This window comes from Doryrhamphus excisus, linkage group LG6 (assembly GCF_037039965.1).
Source record: "Doryrhamphus excisus strain RoL-2023G ecotype Guam linkage group LG6, RoL_Dexc_Guam_v1.1, whole genome shotgun sequence".
Lineage (NCBI taxonomy): Eukaryota > Metazoa > Chordata > Actinopteri > Syngnathiformes > Syngnathidae > Doryrhamphus > Doryrhamphus excisus.
Genome location: NC_136362.1, coordinates 1,416,098 through 1,433,979, shown reverse-complemented (window position 1 = coordinate 1,433,979; position 17,882 = coordinate 1,416,098). Strand labels below are relative to the sequence as shown.

Sequence of the window (17,882 nt, the reverse complement as noted above, 5' to 3'; positions counted from 1 at the left end):
TTATTTACAAATATGCCACCTTTCTTCTTTTTATATTTTGACAAAAATATAAAAAATAATATATATTATTATTATAATAAATATATTTTATTTATTTTATTTTAATAAAATAACTTAAATTAATTTTATTAAAATAATTTTATTTTCGTAAAATTGCAACTTTTTTGTTAGAATTGTACTTGTGTGTATTATTTTTTTTTTTTTTACATTTTCTAATTAATTGAACTCCTTTCTAGTAAATGTCCTCGCTGTAATTACTTAATACTTTATTCCTATAATATTTTGACATAATTTTTGGAACATTCCAATTTTTTCCACAATGTAATATTCCAAAAAGGGCACCTTTTGATACTAAATTGACTTTGTTTTTCCTCATAATATGAAGTTATTCTCATCAAATTACCTCATGTTCTCCTTATATTTCTGCAGATTTTTAAAAAATAAAATAGTTTTATTTTGAGAATATGGACTCTGTGAATCCTGGAGGTAAACCCCCGAAGCAGCCGCTCGTTGCTTCGCTCGTTGGCCGCCTTTATTTGTCCCCATGGCCGTCCCCAGGCTTTTGTTCCTTCAGCCTGGCTTCTGTGTGAGTGTGGATCTCGTGGCTCGGTGCAGACTCCTGAAAGTTTGAGGATTGTTTTCTCCCTGGCTCAGTTGGTTTAACACTCCCAGTCTCTAGTGATGCTGTGGTAAACAAACAGAAGCAAAAGTACTATCTTTGCTTCCCTTGTTTGCTTCCCCTCCTCCTCCATGCATCTTGAAAAAGATTCTGATTCACACACAGAGTTGTTGTTTATAAATCTGTTGTTTTTTTTTACAGAGATTTGCAATTTAAGTCCAAATTGAGCTGAATTTATTTAGAGCAGGGCCGTCCCACGGTTTCCTACCCAGGGTGGCAGAATGAAGGCCACGTTGTATATTCAACCTGGTTACAACCTTCTAAATGCAGTTTATAATACATTAGAGCCCTCTAGGCATAAAATAGCACCCCTATAGTCACCTTCACACCCCGTTACCCAATATAGTAGACATAATTTGAGAAAAAAGGGCATGAGACGGTTTATGACCTTCAAAATCGTTTTTTTCAAACATTATTAGAGCCCTCTAGACATAAAATAGCACCCCTATAGTCACCTTCACACCCCAAGTACCCAATATAGTAGACATAATAAGAGAAAAAAGGGCATGAGACGGTTTATGACCTTCTAAATAGATTTTTTTCGAACATCTAGAGACCTCTAGACATAAAATAACACCCCTATAGTCACCTTCACACCCCTATTACCCAATATAGAAGACATAATTAGAGAAAAAAGGGCATGAGACGGTTTATGACCTTCTAAATCATTTTTTTCAAACATTATTAGAGCCCTCTAGACATAAAATAGCACCCCTATAGTCACCATCACACCCCAAGTACCCAATATAGTAGACAAAGTAAGACACATAAGGCATAGAAAAGCTTTTTTCTCGCCTTCTAAATGTGCTTTTAACATAATTAGAGCCCTCTAGATATAAAATAGCACCCCTATAGTCACAGTCGCACCTCTATTACCCAATATAGTAGACATAATAAGAGAAAAAAGGCCATAAGACCGGTTTATGACCTGAATAGATTCTTTTCTAACATTATTAGAGCCTTCTAGACAAAAAATAGCACCCCTATAGTCACCTTCACACCCCTATTACCCAATATAGTAGACATAATAAGAGAAAAAAGGGCACGAGACGGTTTATGACCTTCAAAATTGTTTTTTTTTCAAACATTATTAGAGCCCTCTTCACAAAAAAATAGCACCCCTATAGTCACGTTCACACCCCAAGTAATAGGAGTGTAAAGGTGATCATGAGGGTTTTATTTCATGTCTAGAGGGCTCTAATCATGTTAAAAAAACATATTTAGATGGTCATAAACATTTGTCTTTTTGTCTCATGACTACTATATTGGGTAGTAGGAGTGTAAAGGCAGCTATAGGGGTGTTATTTCATGTCTAGAGGGCTCTAATAATGTTAAAATGTGTATTTAGAAGGTCATAAACAGGTCTTATTTGTCTTGTTTTCTCTTATTATGTCTACTATATTGGGTAATAGGAGTGTAAAGTTGACTATAGGGGTGTTATTACATGTCTAGAGGGCTCTAATCATTTTGAAAAAACATATTTAGATGGTCATAAACATTTGTCTTTTTTCTTATACCTACTATATTGGGTAGTAGGAGTATAAAGGCGACTATAGGGGTGTTAGTTAATGTCCAGAGGGCTCTAATCATGTTAAAATGTGTATATAGAAGGTCATAAACAGGTCTTATTTGTCTTGTTTTCTCTTATTATGTCTACTATATTGGGTAATAGTGACTATAGGGGTGTTATTTCATGTCTAGAGGGCTCTAATCATGTTAAAAACATATTTGGAAGGTCAAACAGGTTTTATGTCTTTTTTTCTTATATCTACTATATTGGGTAGTAGGAGTATAAAGGTGACTATAGGGGTGTTATTTCATGTCTAAAGGGCTCTAATGCTAAAACATGTATTTAGAAGGTCATAAACTGGTCTTATGTCTTTTATTTTGGGCAATATGAGTACAAAGGTGACTGTAGGGGTGTTATTAATGTGTAGTGCACTCTAATCACATTAAAAAGTGTATTTAGAAGGCTGTAAACAGGATATTTCTGCTGTAACTATGACATATTTTGTTTATTAATATGAAAAAAATGGGTCCTGAACCAATAATGCGGCATAAACAATACATTATTGTACATATCAAAGTGACCCATACATCTTGGAACATATGTGACGCTTGACTCCCCGGCTTTGGTGCAATTACATACAGTATGTACCGTCCTTGCATACATGAAACAAAGCCACATCCTGTAAAACGCTGAAGGCTTCGGGGGAAACGTCAAATTCCCTCTGACATCCCCGACTGAAGCTTTGGCTCGTGATGATGATAATGAGGAGACGGGAGGGAGGGGAGGAGAGCGGGAGGAGGACGGTCTTCTGTCAGCTTCAGGCTCGTCGTGACAAACATCAGAAGTCCTCTCACAGGCATCTGACTCACTTGGATGGCACAAACCGTACATTTGATTCAACAGCGCCATCTGCTGGCTGATTATTACTTTCGTGGGATTTAAGCCCCGCCCCCCACACAGTCCACACTTTCCTACCCAGGGTGGCAGAATGAAGGACACTCAGCCATGTTGTATATTCAACCTGGTTAGTCAACCTGGTTCCAACCTTCTAAATGCAGTTTTTTTACATTATTAGAGCCCTCTAGACATGAAATAACACCCCTATAGTCACCTTCACACCCCATTACCCAATATAGTAGACATAATAAGACATATAAGACAGTTACCACCTTCTAGATACACTTTTTAACATGATTAGAGCCCTCTAGACATAAAATAGCACCCCTATAGTCACCTTCACACCCCTATTACCTAATATAGTAAACATAATAAGAGAAAAAAGGGCATGAGACGGTTTATGACCTTCTAAATAGATTTTTTTCAAACATTATTAGAGTCCTCTAGACATAAAATAGCACCCCTATAGTCACCTTCACATCCTTATTACCCAATATAGTAGGCATAAGAGAAAAAAAGGGTATGAGACGGTTTATGACCTTCTAAATAGATTTTTTTCAAACATTATTAGAGCCCTCTAGACATAAATTAGCACCCCTATAGTCACCTTGACACCTCAAGTACCCAATATAGTAGACAAAATAAGACACATAGGTCATAGAAAAGCTTTTTTCTCGCCTTCTAAATGTGCTTTTTAACATTATTAGAGCCCTCTAGACATAAAATAGCACCCCTATAGTCACTTTCACACCCCTATTACCCAATATAGTAGACATAATAAGAGGAAAAAGGGCATTAAGCGGTTTATGACCTTCTTAATCGATTTTTTTCAAACATTATTAGAGCCCTCTAGACATAAAATAGCACCCCTATAGTCACCTTCACATCCTTATTACCCAATATAGTAGACATAATAAGAGAAAAAAGGGTATGAGACGGTTTATGACCTTCTAAATAGATTTTTTTCAAACATTATTAGAGCCCTCTAGACATAAAATAGCACCCCTATAGTCACCTTGACACCTCAAGTACCCAATATAGTAGACAAAATAAGACACATAGGTCATAGAAAAGCTTTTTTCTCGCCTTCTAAATGTGCTTTTTAACATTATTAGAGCCCTCTAGACATAAAATAGCACCCCTATAGTCACCTTCACATCCTTATTACCCAATATAGTAGACATAATAAGAGAAAAAAAGGGTATGAGACGGTTTATGACCTTCTAAATAGATTTTTTTCAAACATAATTAGAGTCCTCTACACATAAAATAGCACCCCTATAGTCACCTTCACATCCTTATTACCCAATATAGTAGACATAATAAGAGAAAAAAGGGTATGAGACGGTTTATGGCCTTCTAAATAGATTTTTTTCAAACATTATTAGAGCCCTCTAGACATGAAATAGCACCCCTATAGTCACCTTGACACCTCAAGTACCCAATATAGTAGACAAAATAAGACACATAGGTCATAGAAAAGCTTTTTTCTCACCTTCTAAATGTGCTTTTTAACATTATTAGAGCCCTCTAGACATAAAATAGCACCCCTATAGTCACCTTCACACCCCTAACCCTAACCCTAACCCCAATATAGTAGACATAATAACAGGAAAAAGGGCATTAAACGGTTTATGACCTTCTAAATCGATTTTTTTCAAACATTAGAGCCCTCTAGACATAAAATAGCACCCCTATAGTCACCTTCACACCCCATTACCCAATATAGTAGACATAATAAGAGAAAAAAGGGTATGAGACGGTTCATGACCTTCTAAATAGATTTTTTCAAACATTATTAGAGCCCTCTAGACATAAAATAGCACCCCTATAGTCACCTTCCTCACCTTGTGCTCTTCCGCCAGCCAGGAGACTTCCTGAGGATCTACAACCTACGAGCCATCCCAGGATGGGTGGAGACGCCCGACACGAGCAGCCCCCGGTCAGAGGAGGTCAACCATTTGTCCTTCCACCTGCACGGGGGCACGGCGTACGGCAGGGGCATCCGCCCTCTCCCCGACGACAGCCCTGAGATTCAGGACATGAGGAGGTACATCTCCGTCTCCCCTCCCCTCTCGCTCTTTTATTGTGACGGTCATGTGACTTCCTGTTTGACCCGCAGAGCCATGGATGCCTTCCAGGTGCACCACGAGGTCAGCCACCATGACGTGAACGACTCGGTGCTGTGCGGGGCGTGGGCAACGCCGCCATGCTGTCCAGGTAAGGATGAAGCAATGATACACAGTAGTTGAAAATTATTATGTCGACTATATTGGGTAATAGGAGTGTAAAGGTGACTATAGGGGTGTTATTTCATGTCTAGAGGGCTCTAATCATGTTAAAAAGTGTCTTTAGAAGGTGATAAACACGTTTCTATGTCTTATTTTCTCTTATGTTCACTATGTTGAGTCATGGGATTGTAAAAGTGACTATAGGGGTGTTATTTAATATCAAGAGGGCTTTAATAATATTAAAACCTGGATTTACAAGTTAATAAACAAGTGTCTTATGTCATATTTTCTCTTATGACGTCACCTATATTGCGTAATAGGCGTGTAAAGGTGACTATAGGGGTGTTATTTCATGTCGAGGGAGCTCTAATAATGTTAAAACCTGGATTTACAAGTCAATAAACAAGTGTCTTATGTCATAGTTTCTCTTATGATGTTACCTATATTGGGTAATAGGAGTGTAAAGGTGACTATAGGGGTGTTATTTCATATCAAGAGGGCTCTAATAATATTAAAACCTGGATTTACAAGTTAATAAACAAGTGTCTTATGTCATATTTTGTCTTATGGTGTTACCTATATTAGGTAATAGAAGTGTAGAGGTGACTATAGGGGTGTTACTTCATGTTGAGGGAGCTCTAATAATATTAAAATCTGGATTTACAAGTTAATAAACAAGTTTCTTATGTCGTATTTTCTTTTATGATGGTACCTATATTGGGTAATAGAAGTGTAAAGTTGACTGTAGGGGTGTTATTTCATGTCTAGAGGGCTCTAATAATGTTAAAAAGTGTCTTTAGAAGGTAGTAAATGAACTTTTTATGTTTTATTTGCTCTTATTATGTCTACTATATTGGGTAATGTAAAGTGTAAAGTGGAGTGTAAAGTTGACTATAGGGGTGTTATTTCATATCAAGAGGGCTCTAATAATAATAAAACCCGGATTTACAAGTTAATAAACAAGAGTCTTATGTCTTATTTTCTCTTATGACGTCACCTATATTGGTTATTGGGCATGTTAAGAAGGTTATAAAGGGGTTCAAACTACCAAAACATGCTATTTATAGATGAGAAATGTACTTATTATGGTCTGGTCTGGAGCCAATTGTACTGAAGCTGGAACATTGCTCGTGGATGAATGCTGCCCTCTAGTGGCCGTGGCTTGCTCTTGCAAATGATGCCTCATTTGAAAGGGTGACTTCCTGTTTGCTGAGGGTTTAAGTCTCTCGTAAATAAACAAAATGGCCGTTTTAAAAAGGTTTTGTATGGAAGTTAATTTCCTGAGTCATCTGTTTGTGTTTCAGAGCGTGACGCTCCAGTGACGTGCAGCACGGGTATGAAACGTCTTCTGGAACGTTCCACACGCGGCCCCGTGTAACCTTTTGACTTCTTCGCGTTTGATCCCCGCAGAGAGAACATGCGACCACATTGTGGAGCCGTTGACGCTGAGCGAGGTGAAGCGGTCCCTCCCGGGCGGCACCCACCACCACGTTCGAGTCCAACTCCGATCCTACGAGCCCCGAAGACTCCACCAGGCTCTCAAGCTCTACTGCAGCAAATGCACCAGCATGTAAGGGACGCCATGTTGTAGCCGTGTGGGTAGCCTAATAACACCCCCCCTGCCCCCCACGCCCCCGCCCCCAATCAGGCAGGACGTCCCGGATGAAGAGCGTTTGGACAACATCTTCTCCGAGGCGGGTGCCGACGCCGACTCCGATCCAATGCAGAGATGGAATAATCCCCCGCCGTGGATTCGCTCCGACGATGTCCACATCCACGCAGAACTCACTCGGAACCCGCCTGTTCGAACCCTGAACGTTTCCACGTCAGCACAGCTCTTGTCCGAGGGCAAGGTCAAAGAGCTCATCTTCATCACAGGTCACCATCTTTTTTTTTGCCTTGTAATAGGACTGTAAAGGTAACTATAGGGGTGTTATTTCATGTCTAGAGGGCTCTAATATTTTTTTAGAAGTTTGTAAATGGGCTTTCAGTGTCCTATTTGGTCATATTATGTCTACTATATTGGGTAATAGGGGTGTAAAGGTGACTATAGGGGTGTTATTTCATGTCTAGAGGGCTCTAATAATTTTTTTAGAAGGTTGTAAATGGGCTTTCATGTCTTATTTGGTTATATTATGTCTACTATATTGGGTAATAGGAGTGTAAATGTGACTATAGGGGTGTTATTTCATGTCCAGAGGGCTCTAATCATGTTTTAGAAGGTCATAAATGGGCTTTCTGTGTCTTATTTGGTCATATTATGTCTACTATATTGGGTAATAGTAGTGTAAAGGTGACTATAGGGGTGTTACTTCATGTCCAGAGGGCTCTAATAATGTTTTATAAGGTCATAAATGGGCTTTCTGTGTCTTATTTATTCATGTTATATCTACCATATTGGGTATTATGAGTGTAAAGGTGACTATAGGGGTGTTATTTCATGTCTAGAGGGCTCTAATGTTGTTTTTAGAAGGTTGTAAACAGGCTTTTGGTGTCTTATTTGGTCATATTATGTCTACTATATTGGGTAATAGGTTTGTAAATGTGGCTATAGGGGTGTTATTCAATGTTTACAGTGCTCTAATGTTGCTTTGGAAGGTTGTAAACAGGCTTTTAGTGTCTTATTTGGTCATATTATGTCTACTATATTGGGTAATAGGCGTGTAAAGGTGACTATAGGGGTGTTATTTCATGTCTACAAGGCTCTAATTATGTTTTTAGAAGGTTGTAAACAGGCTTTTGGTGTCTTATTTGGTCATATTATGTCAACTATATTGGGTAATTGGTGTGTAAATGTGACTATAGGGGTGTTATTTCATGTCTAGAGGGCTCTAATCATGTTTTTAAAAGGTTGTAAACAGGCTTTCAGTGTCTTATTTGGTCATATTATGTCTACCATATTGGGTATGAGGAGTGTAAAGGTGACTATAGGGGTGTTATTTCATGTCTAGAAGGCTCTAATACTGTTTTTAGAAGGTTGTAAATGGGCTTTTAGTGTCTTATTTGGTCTTATTATGTCTACTATATTGGGTAATAGGAGTGTAAAGGTGACTATAGGGGTGTTATTTCATGTCTAGAGAGCTCTAATCATGTTAAAAGTTGTATTTCGAAGGTGGTAAACAGGTTTGTCATGTTTTATGTCTTTATTTTCTCTTATTGTCTCAGCTATATTGGATATGAGGAGTGTAAAAGTAGCTATAGGGGTGTTATTTCATGTCTAGAGGGCTCTAATAATAATCATGCACCCTCTTCAAATGAATACCAGAAGAGAAAAAACAAAGGATGTTTTTTTTTCAGGTACCACCCTGCAGGAGACATGTCATTTAGCCGCCGGGTACCACAACGTTGTCCCCATGAAGTTATCAGAAGGTCATCTGTCTCTGCTGGACCCACCCGCGCCTTTCCTCTTCCGGGGCAGAAAGCGGTTCTACAGGTTTAGAACTCCTTTCCTGATTCTGAACCCACCTCGCGCCCCCCTACGTCATACATTCATAACGTTGCATAACGACCCTGTGCATGCTAGGTGCCAGCAGTGCTCCAAGACCTCCTTGAAGGAACCAAACACCGACGGAGTCCTTGACGAGAAGACTATCAGTGAAGGTGAGTTTCTTTTTCTTCTCTTCTGCCCCCTGCTGGTGAGTCGGAAACATTTCCTCCTCCATGTCTGGACCGCAGCGTTGGGCGTGCAGATGCTGAAGTTTGTCCTGCTGATGAAGTTCAGGCTGCAGGACGCCACCGACACCTTGGATGTCTTCCTGTGGAGAGATGCTGTAAGTCCTTCATGTGTAATGTCGTATGTGTCTTATTTTCTCTTATGTCCACTATATTGGCTAATAGGAGTGTAAAGGTGACTATAGGGGTGCTATTTCATGTCAGGAGAGCTCTAATATTGTTATAAATGTAGTCAAGTTTATTTATATATAGGGCTTACAGGCTGTAGACAATAGATGACATTCCCAGGAAGACGACCAGGTGACTCCAGGTGGGACAGGGCTCAAAGGAGGAGGAAGAAGATGGCGGCCAATCAGAAGATGGCGGCTGCTGATGTAGTTTGTGATGCTGTCTGTTGTCCTCCTCGTAAGAGTCGCCGAAGGTTTCCCACCACGTTGTGTTTATTTAACTCAAATATGTCAACGTTATTCTTGTGTTGGTCTTTTCTCGGCTGCACGGTGGTCGAGTGGTAGGAGCTAGGGGACCCGAGTTCAATCCCACCCTCGGGCATCTCGTTGTGTGGAGTTTGCTGATGTTTGTTCATTTACAAATACTCTGGACAAATATTCCAGGATTTAACACAAATATTCCAGGATTTAACATGTTTGTTCATAAATACTCCAGGATTTAACACAAATACTCCAGGATTTAACACAAATATTCCAGGATTTAACATGTTTGTTCATAAATACTCCAGGATTTAACACAAATACTCCAGGATTTAACACAAATATTCTAGGATTCAACATGTTTATTCACAAATATTCCAGGATTTAGCATGTTTGTTCACAAATACTTCTGGATTTACACAAATATTCCAGGATTTAACATGTTTGTTTACAAATACTCTGGTATTTAACATGTTTGTCGACAAATATTCCAGGATTTAACATGTCTGTTCACAGTTAGTCCTGGATTTAACACAAATATTCCAGGATTTAACATGTTTGTTCACAAATATTCCAGGATTTAGCATGTTGGTACGCAATTAGTCCTGGATTTAACACAAATAGTCCAGGATTTAACATGTTTATTCACAAATATTCCAGGATTTAACATGTTTGTTGACAAATACTCCAGGATTTAACATGTTTGTTCACAATTAGTCCTGGATTTACCACAAAGAGTCCAGGATTTAACATGTTTGTTCACAAATACTCCAGGATTTAACACAAATATTCCAGGATTTAACATGTTTGTTGACAAATATTCCAGGATTTAACATGTTTGTTCACAATTAGTCCAGGATTTAACACAAATATTCCAGGATTTAACATGTTTGTTCACAATTAGTCCTGGATTTAACACAAAGAGTCCAAGATTTAACATGTTTGTTCACAAATATTCCAGGATTTAGCATGTTTATTCACAAATATTCCAGGATTCAACATGTTTATTCACAAATATTCCAGGATTTAACATGTTTGTTCACAATTAGTCCTGGATTTAACACAAAGAGTCCAAGATTAAAATGTTTGTTGACAAACACCCCAGGATTTAACACAACAATCCAGGATTTAACAAATTTGTTCAGAAATACTCGGGTATTTAACATGTTTGTTCACAAATACTCCAGGATTTAACATGTCTGTTCACAATTAGTCCTGGATTTAACACAAATATTCCAGGATTTAACATGTTTGTTCACAAATACTCCAGGATTTACCACAAAGAGTCCAGGATTTAACATGTTTGTTCACAAATACTCCAGGATTTAACATGTTTATTCACAAATATTCCAGGATTTAACATGTTTATTCACAAATATTCCAGGATTTAACATGTTTATTCACAAATATTCCAGGATTTACCATGTTTGTTCACAAATACTTCTGGATTTACACAAAGAGTCCAGGATTTAACATGTTTGTTGACAATTAGTCCTGGATTTAACACAAATATTCCAGGATTGAACATGTTTGTTTACAAATACTTGGGTATTTAACATGTGTATTCCCAAATATTCCAGGATTTAACATGTTTGTTTGTATAGTCATCCAAAAATATGCTTGCTGACCGTAATATATAAAATAATGTCCTAAAGTTCCCTGATTGATATCCTTTGACATAACATGTGATGTAATTATTGTTTGTTTACTTTCCAATAATTCATCCCGGGTCGGATGCTAAAAGCTAATTCCAGACTTCCTGTTTGTCTCGTTCATCAGGAGTCGTTCTTCAACGTGTCGGCCGACGCCGCCGCAGCCAATCAGGAGGCCCAGGACAGCATCCGTGAAACTCTGGACCTCTTGTGTCCACCGTGGGACCGCGCAGGCACGCGTCACGTAACCTCTGACCCCCGAGGCCCGCCAAAACGAAATCTGCGTTCATCGGTTGGTGTCTTTGTCCTTGCAGGTGAGCGTCCGTGGATGGACGCGTGTTTGAGGGCGTATCGGCCCAGCGAGGACGACGCGCAAACGTTCTACCAAATCTGCCACACGTCCAAATCCACATCCAAACCCCCCATCTTGAACCCTCAACACAGCAAACTTTCAAAATAAAATGCAGCATTGTATCACTTTTGAGTCTTCAAAGCAGGACTGGCATCTTATTGTGAAAGTTCTGAAGATTTTTTTTTTTTTTTTAGCCGATAGGACTTCCTGCCCCGCCCCCCACTTAACAATCCTCCCCTTTTCAGGCCGAACTATGACTGTGCCCCCCCTAGGTGCCCCCCACACCCGCAAGGCTCTGATGGTTCCAGACTGGAACCGATCAACAAACTGCGGACATATTTTTTTTTTATTTTCAATCGACTCCCTCCACCGGAAGTTGACATGCATCACAATCTGTGGTGCTTTCGTCAGTTTTGGGTTTAACAAGACCCCCGTGATGCTGCCCCTTCTGAGCCGGTTAGCGTGCTTGTGGATTTGCACCGCAGCCGCCGCCGCAGACGCGGAGGAACGAGGCCCGAGACGGAGCACCATATTCGCGGGGAACAATGTAGCGTCCTCCCGGGAATTGCTTCCGGAGCCTCCGCGCCTTGTGCGTAAAAGCGCTTTACGCGCGGATGTTGAGCTGCTGCCGCGTGGAAGTATCCCGGGAGACTCCGCTCCCAGCACCAGGGGACACCGGGGAAGAGATGTGCGGCTTCACCGCCGAGCCGCCGCTTCCGCCTGGGAGGGTCTATCCCGGGTTATGGCGCAGGAACACGACGTCGGTTCCCCCGCGGTGGAATCTAACGTCACCGACTATAATGAGGAGATCTTTACGCTGCCCAACTTCACCGACGACCCCCCTTTCATACCCGGGACCCCACGTACCAGACTCAAGCCCGTGAAGAACCCTTTCTACCCGCCCGGCGCGGAGGCGTACGGAGCTTACGCGCTGCTGGTGGCCGCCATGCTGATCTTCGGTGCGGGGGTCCTGGGCAACGTGTCTCTGATGTGCATGGTGTGTCATAACTACTACATGAGGAGCATCTCCAACTCGCTGCTGGCCAACATGGCGCTCTGGGACTTCACGGTCCTCTTCTTCTGCCTCCCCCTGGTCGTCTTCCACGGGCTCACCAAAGACTGGCTGCTGGGGGGCTTCTCGTGCAGGATCGTTCCCTACCTGGAGGTAAGAAGAACTGCTTTAACTTGACTTGCTGATCATAAATTTGGAGGGGGGGGGGTGTCCTCAGGGCGTCATACTCGACCCACTGGAAGTGCCCAAACCCTGGATTTCCTATATTATTATTATTATTATTATAATTATTAAAAAAATATTATTGCATCATAATAATTATTATAAATATTATTATTATTTGATATTTATTATTAAATATTATTAATTAATAATTTATCGTCAAATATTGGGACTTTATTCTTGTAAAATTGTTGCTATTTCTTCAATTTTTGCTACTTCCTGTTGACTTTTATTGTTAGAATGGGCCATAAAACAACAGCTGGGGGACGGGGGGTGATGAGGGGGGTGTCCTCAGGGCGTCCTACTCGACCCACTAGAAGTGCCCTAACCCTGGATTTCCTACAAATATTTAACCAAATATTTTTTCTGGTAATTTTAGGACTTTCCCCAAAATATTTCCACTTTATTATCAATACTATTGGATGGAAAAAATAATAATAATAAATTGTTTTTTCATTTAATGTTTCAACATTATGATTGTAAAATAAAAAATTGTAAAATTATTGCATATCATGTCATGTAAGATTATTTTTACTATTATATTATTAATAAATTAATTAAATTTATTTAAATATTTCCACTTTATTATCACTACTGTTGGAAGAAAAAAAAACTTTGTTTTTTCATTAAATTTAACATTATGCTTGTAAAATTAAAAATTGAAAAATTATTATATTATTAATTAATTATTTAAATTTAATTAATTTATTTATTTTTTATATATATTTTTTAATTCATTAATTTATCGGCAAATATTGGGACTTTATTCTTGTAAAATTGTTGCTATTTCTTCCATTTTTGTTACTTCCTGTTGACTTTTATTGTTAGAATGGGCCATAAAACAACAGCTGGGGAGGGTGGGGCGGTCCTCAGGGCGTCCTACTCGACCCACTAGAAGTGCCCTAACCCTGGATTTCCTACAAATATTTAACCAAATATTTTTTCTGGTAATTTTAGGACTTTCCCCCAAAATATTTTCACTTTATTATCAATACTATTGGAAGAAAAAAAAACATAAATTGTTTTTTCATTTAATGTTTCAACATTATGATTGTAAAATAAAAAAATGTAAAATTATTGCATGTCATGTAAGATTATTTTACTATTATATTATTAATAAATTAATTAAATTTATTTAAATATTTCCACTTTATTATCACTACTGTTGGAAGAAAAAAAAACTTTGTTTTTTCATTAAATTTAACATTATGCTTGTAAAATTAAAAATTGAAAAATTATTATTATATTATTAATTAATTATTTAAATTTAATTAATTTATTTATTTTTTATATATATTTTTTAATTCATTAATTTATCGGCAAATATTGGGACTTTATTCTTGTAAAATTGTTGCTATTTCTTCCATTTTTGTTACTTCCTGTTGACTTTTATTGTTAGAATGGGCCATAAAGCAACAGCTGGGTGGGTGGGGCGGTCCTCAGGGCGTCCTACTCGACCCACTAGAAGTGCCCTAACCCTGGATTTCCTATAAATATTTAACCAAATATTTTTTCTGGTAATTTTAGGACTTTCCCCAAAATATTTCCACTTTATTATCAATACTATTGGAAGAAAAAAAAAACATTAACTTTTTTCATTAAATTTAACATTATGCTTGTAAAATTAAAAATTGAAAAATTATTATTATATTATTAATTAATTATTTAAAATTAGTTAATTTATTTTATATATATTTTTTTTAATTTATTAATTTATCGTCAAATATTTGGACTTTATTCTTGTAAAATTGTTGCTATTTCTTCCGTTTTTGCTACTTCCTGTTGACTTTTATTGTTAGAATGGGCCATAAAACAACGGCTTGGGGGGGTCGGGGGGGTTTAATCGGTTAATCAGCTGGAGGCCAGTGGAGTACCTGCTGCTGCACATGTGACCCTGCCGACCAATCACAACACAGAGGAGGATTAATGAAGAAAACAGGGGATTAGACCCCTCCCCCTTTTAAGGTTTTAATTCTTTAATCTGACTTCATTTTAATCGGATATGAGCTTCCTGTTTCTTTTATTTTGGCGGAACGGGTGTACTTCCTGAAGTTTGATATTTGTGTACTTTTTTTTTTCAGGTGGCGTCTCTGGGGGTCAGCACCTTCACGCTGTGCGCCCTGTGCATCGACCGTTTCCGCGCCGCCACCAACGTACGCACGTACTACGAGATGACGGACAACTGGGCGTCAACCGCCGCCAAGCTGGCCGTCATCTGGGTGGGCGCTTTGCTGCTGGCGCTGCCCGAGCTCCTGATTCGCCAGCTGGAGACGTACGAAGACGATACCGCCGAGTCGCCGCCGGAGCGCTGCGTAGTGCGCGTCTCCACACGCCTCCCGGACACGCTCTACGTGCTGGGGCTCACGTACGCCGGCGCGCGTCTGTGGTGGTTCTTCGGCTGCTACTTCTGCCTCCCGACGCTCTTCACCATCTTCAGCTCGCTCGCCACCGCCCACAAAATCCGCAACGCCAAACGGGATTGCGCCCGCGGCACCGAGAAGCAGATCCGTCTGGAGAGCCAAATGAACTGCACCGTCGTCGCACTCGCCATCCTGTACGGATTCTGCACCATCCCGGAGAACGTCTGCAACATCGTGGCGGCGTACATGGCGGCCGGCGTGCCCCGTCGGACGCTCGACATCCTGGAACTCGTGAGCCAGATCTTCCTCTTCTGCAAGTCGGCGGCGGCGCCGCTTCTGCTCTTCTGTTTGTGCGAAACCTTCAGTCGCGCCTTCGTGGATTGTTGTTGTTGTTGCTGTAGAGAGTGCGGCTCCGCCCCCTCCGCGGGCGCCGCCGACGACGAGGTGCACTGCGACGCCGCCGCCGCCGCGGAGATGTCGGACACCTACGCCACGGTGGGGACGCACTGCTGAGGAGGTGGGACTTCCTGTGCTTGATGGATGGACGGCGATGGCATGTTTTCACATTACGCTGGATTCTAATCTGCTCGTGGATGCTAACATGCTAACACACGTCATGTAAACATCCTGGAAGTTGATCACCGTTAGAGCAGTGACTTCACGGCGGCCATGTTGTTGGTGTTGTCGGTCCAATGCCGTTTTTTTTTTTATTTTTTTTATCAAGTTAGCGGTTGCTAGGTAACCGGGTAGCAACCTACACTTATTTGTTAAATGACAAAATGGCCGAAATGGCGCTAATGAGAAGATAACGCCATCTACAACGCATTATGTCACTGCTGTCATTTTTGTCATGTGACTAGTTAGCTGTCATGTGACACTTTAGCAATAAAAAAAAAAAAGTGTCAAAAGTCTGAGCTGTCCTTAAACGCATCACTTCCTGAAAAAACAACATCTTTGCTGTGTCAACCGCCGCAGCTTTTGTCGTTTTTTTTTTTTTTTTTTTGTCACGTCTGTTGACTCCGCCTGTCGCGCCGCCGGCGGACACAAGCCGCCATTGTCCTGCCGGCCGGTTGCCGTGTGAACAGGCCCACAGTACTGATAGCTTCTGTTGTGAAAAAAAACAACAACCCACAGAATCAAATCTATGTTATTTGCTAGTCATACTTCCCCAGCCGCTGTTCCAGCAATTAGACAGGCCCATTGATTGGCGCACAATGGAGCCCGTGGTCGCTGCCAAGAACCCGCCCCCTGACCTCCTTCTACCAAGCGCTAACGGATGTCCCGGCTGAGGAGACGACCAGACTCCGCCTCCTTTTGGTGATAAAGCGATGGCTTTATTGTGACAACAACAACAACAACAATACAAGGTGAGCGTGGAACCTGTTGTACTTCACTGATAAGGCGGTACAATACATGCGGTCACATGATCTGGTGACCCTTTGTCTTCCAGTCACATGACCTCCCAATTTTTCTCAGTATGTCCAGTATATGGGCTAATATAATTGTAAAAGGAACTATAGGGGTGCTATTTCATGTCCAGAGAGCTCTAATATAGTCAACAATCATTAGAAGGTCATAAACAAGTCTATGTCCTACCTTATTATGCCTACTGTATTGGGTAATAGGAGTGTAAAGGTGACTATAGGGGTGCTATTTCATGTCTAGAAAGCTCTAATAATGTTAATTATAATTAGAAGGTCCTAAACCATTTTTCTATGTCTCATATGCCTTGTTTTCTCTCAGTATGTCCAGTATATTGGCTAATATAATTGTAATGGGACTATAGGGGTGCTATTTCATGTCCAGAGAGCTCTAATATAGTCAACCATAATTAGAAGGTCATAAACAAGTCTATGTCCTACCTTTTCTTATTATGTCTACTATATTGGGTAATAGGAGTGTAAAGGTGACTATAGGGGTGTTATTTCATGTCTAGAGGGCTCTAATATAGTTAATCCTAATTAGTAGGTCATAAACCATTTATTGGGCTCATATGCTTTGTTTTCTCTCAGTATGTCAGTATATTGCGTAATAGAATCTAAAGGGGACTATAGGGGTGCTATTTCATGTCTAGAGAGCTCTAATATAGTTAATCAATTAGAAGGTCAAACAATTTTTATATGTCTCATATGCTTTTTCTCTCAGTATGTCCAGTATATTGGCTAATATAATTGTAATTGGGACTATAGGGGTGCTATTTCATGTCCAAAAAGCTCTAATATAGTCAACCATAATTAGAAGGTCATAAACAAGTCCTACCTTTTCTTATTATGTCTACTATATTGGGTAATAGGAGTGTAAAGGTGACTATAGGGGTGTTATTTCATGCCTAGAGGGCTCTAATATAGTTAATCATAATTAGGTCTTAAACCATTTTTCTATGTCTCATATGCTTTGTTTTCTCTCAGTATGTCCAGTATATTGGGTAATATGATTGTAAAGGGGACTATAGGGGTGCTATTTCATGTCCAGAGAGCTCTAATGTTAACAATCATAATTAGGTTGTAAACAAGCCTATGCCCTACATTTATTATTATTTATTTAACAAGTCTATGTCCTACATTGTTTTATTATGCCTACTATATTGGTAATAGGAGTGTAAAGATGACTATAGGGGTGCTATTTCGTGTCCAGGGAGCTCTAATATAGTTAATCATAATTAGGTCAAACAATTTTTCTATGTCTCATATGCTTTTTCTCTCAGTATGTCCAGTATATTGGCTAATAGAATTGTAATGGGGACTATAGGGGTGTTATTTCATGTCCAGAGAGCTCTAATATAGTTAAAAATCTTAATTAGGTCATAAACAAGTCTGTCCTACCTTTTTTTATGCCTACTATATTGGGTAATGGGAGTGTAAAGGGGA

At 39.7% G+C, this 17,882-nt stretch overlaps 2 protein-coding genes across 2 annotated transcripts in view; both read left to right on the top strand.

Moving 5' to 3' along the window:
* pot1 (protection of telomeres 1 homolog) overlaps positions 1–11,550 on the top strand; it is a 35,503-nt gene extending 23,953 nt beyond the window's left edge. Inside the window, exons 11-19 of the mRNA XM_078790994.1 lie at positions 4,952–5,136; positions 5,209–5,306; positions 6,656–6,887; positions 6,966–7,195; positions 8,615–8,750; positions 8,841–8,917; positions 8,993–9,087; positions 11,197–11,302; positions 11,384–11,550. Of these exons, the coding sequence (XP_078647120.1) occupies positions 4,952–5,136; positions 5,209–5,306; positions 6,656–6,887; positions 6,966–7,195; positions 8,615–8,750; positions 8,841–8,917; positions 8,993–9,087; positions 11,197–11,302; positions 11,384–11,529 (1,305 nt within the window). The 3' untranslated portion in view covers positions 11,530–11,550. The remainder of the gene's footprint in view (positions 1–4,951; positions 5,137–5,208; positions 5,307–6,655; positions 6,888–6,965; positions 7,196–8,614; positions 8,751–8,840; positions 8,918–8,992; positions 9,088–11,196; positions 11,303–11,383) is intronic.
* A 124-nt stretch (positions 11,551–11,674) lies between these two features.
* On the top strand, positions 11,675–15,913 carry LOC131138810 (prosaposin receptor GPR37). Its single transcript, XM_058088058.2, has 2 exons — positions 11,675–12,586; positions 14,737–15,913. Exons 1-2 carry the CDS (start codon positions 11,675–11,677, stop codon positions 15,526–15,528), a joined length of 1,704 nt encoding a protein of 567 aa, XP_057944041.2. The 3' UTR covers positions 15,529–15,913.
* Positions 15,914–17,882: the final 1,969 nt, after the last annotated feature.

What these genes read in the sequence shown, in the direction of transcription:
- LOC131138810 (XM_058088058.2), top strand. Translation starts at nt 11,675, where the DNA reads ATGACTGTGCCCCCCCTAGGTGCCCCCCACACCCGCAAGGCTCTGATG. An exon ending in GGATCGTTCCCTACCTGGAG is followed by an intron (nt 12,587 to 14,736) that starts GTAAGAAGAACT and finishes TTTTTTTTTCAG; the next exon opens with GTGGCGTCTCTGGGGGTCAG.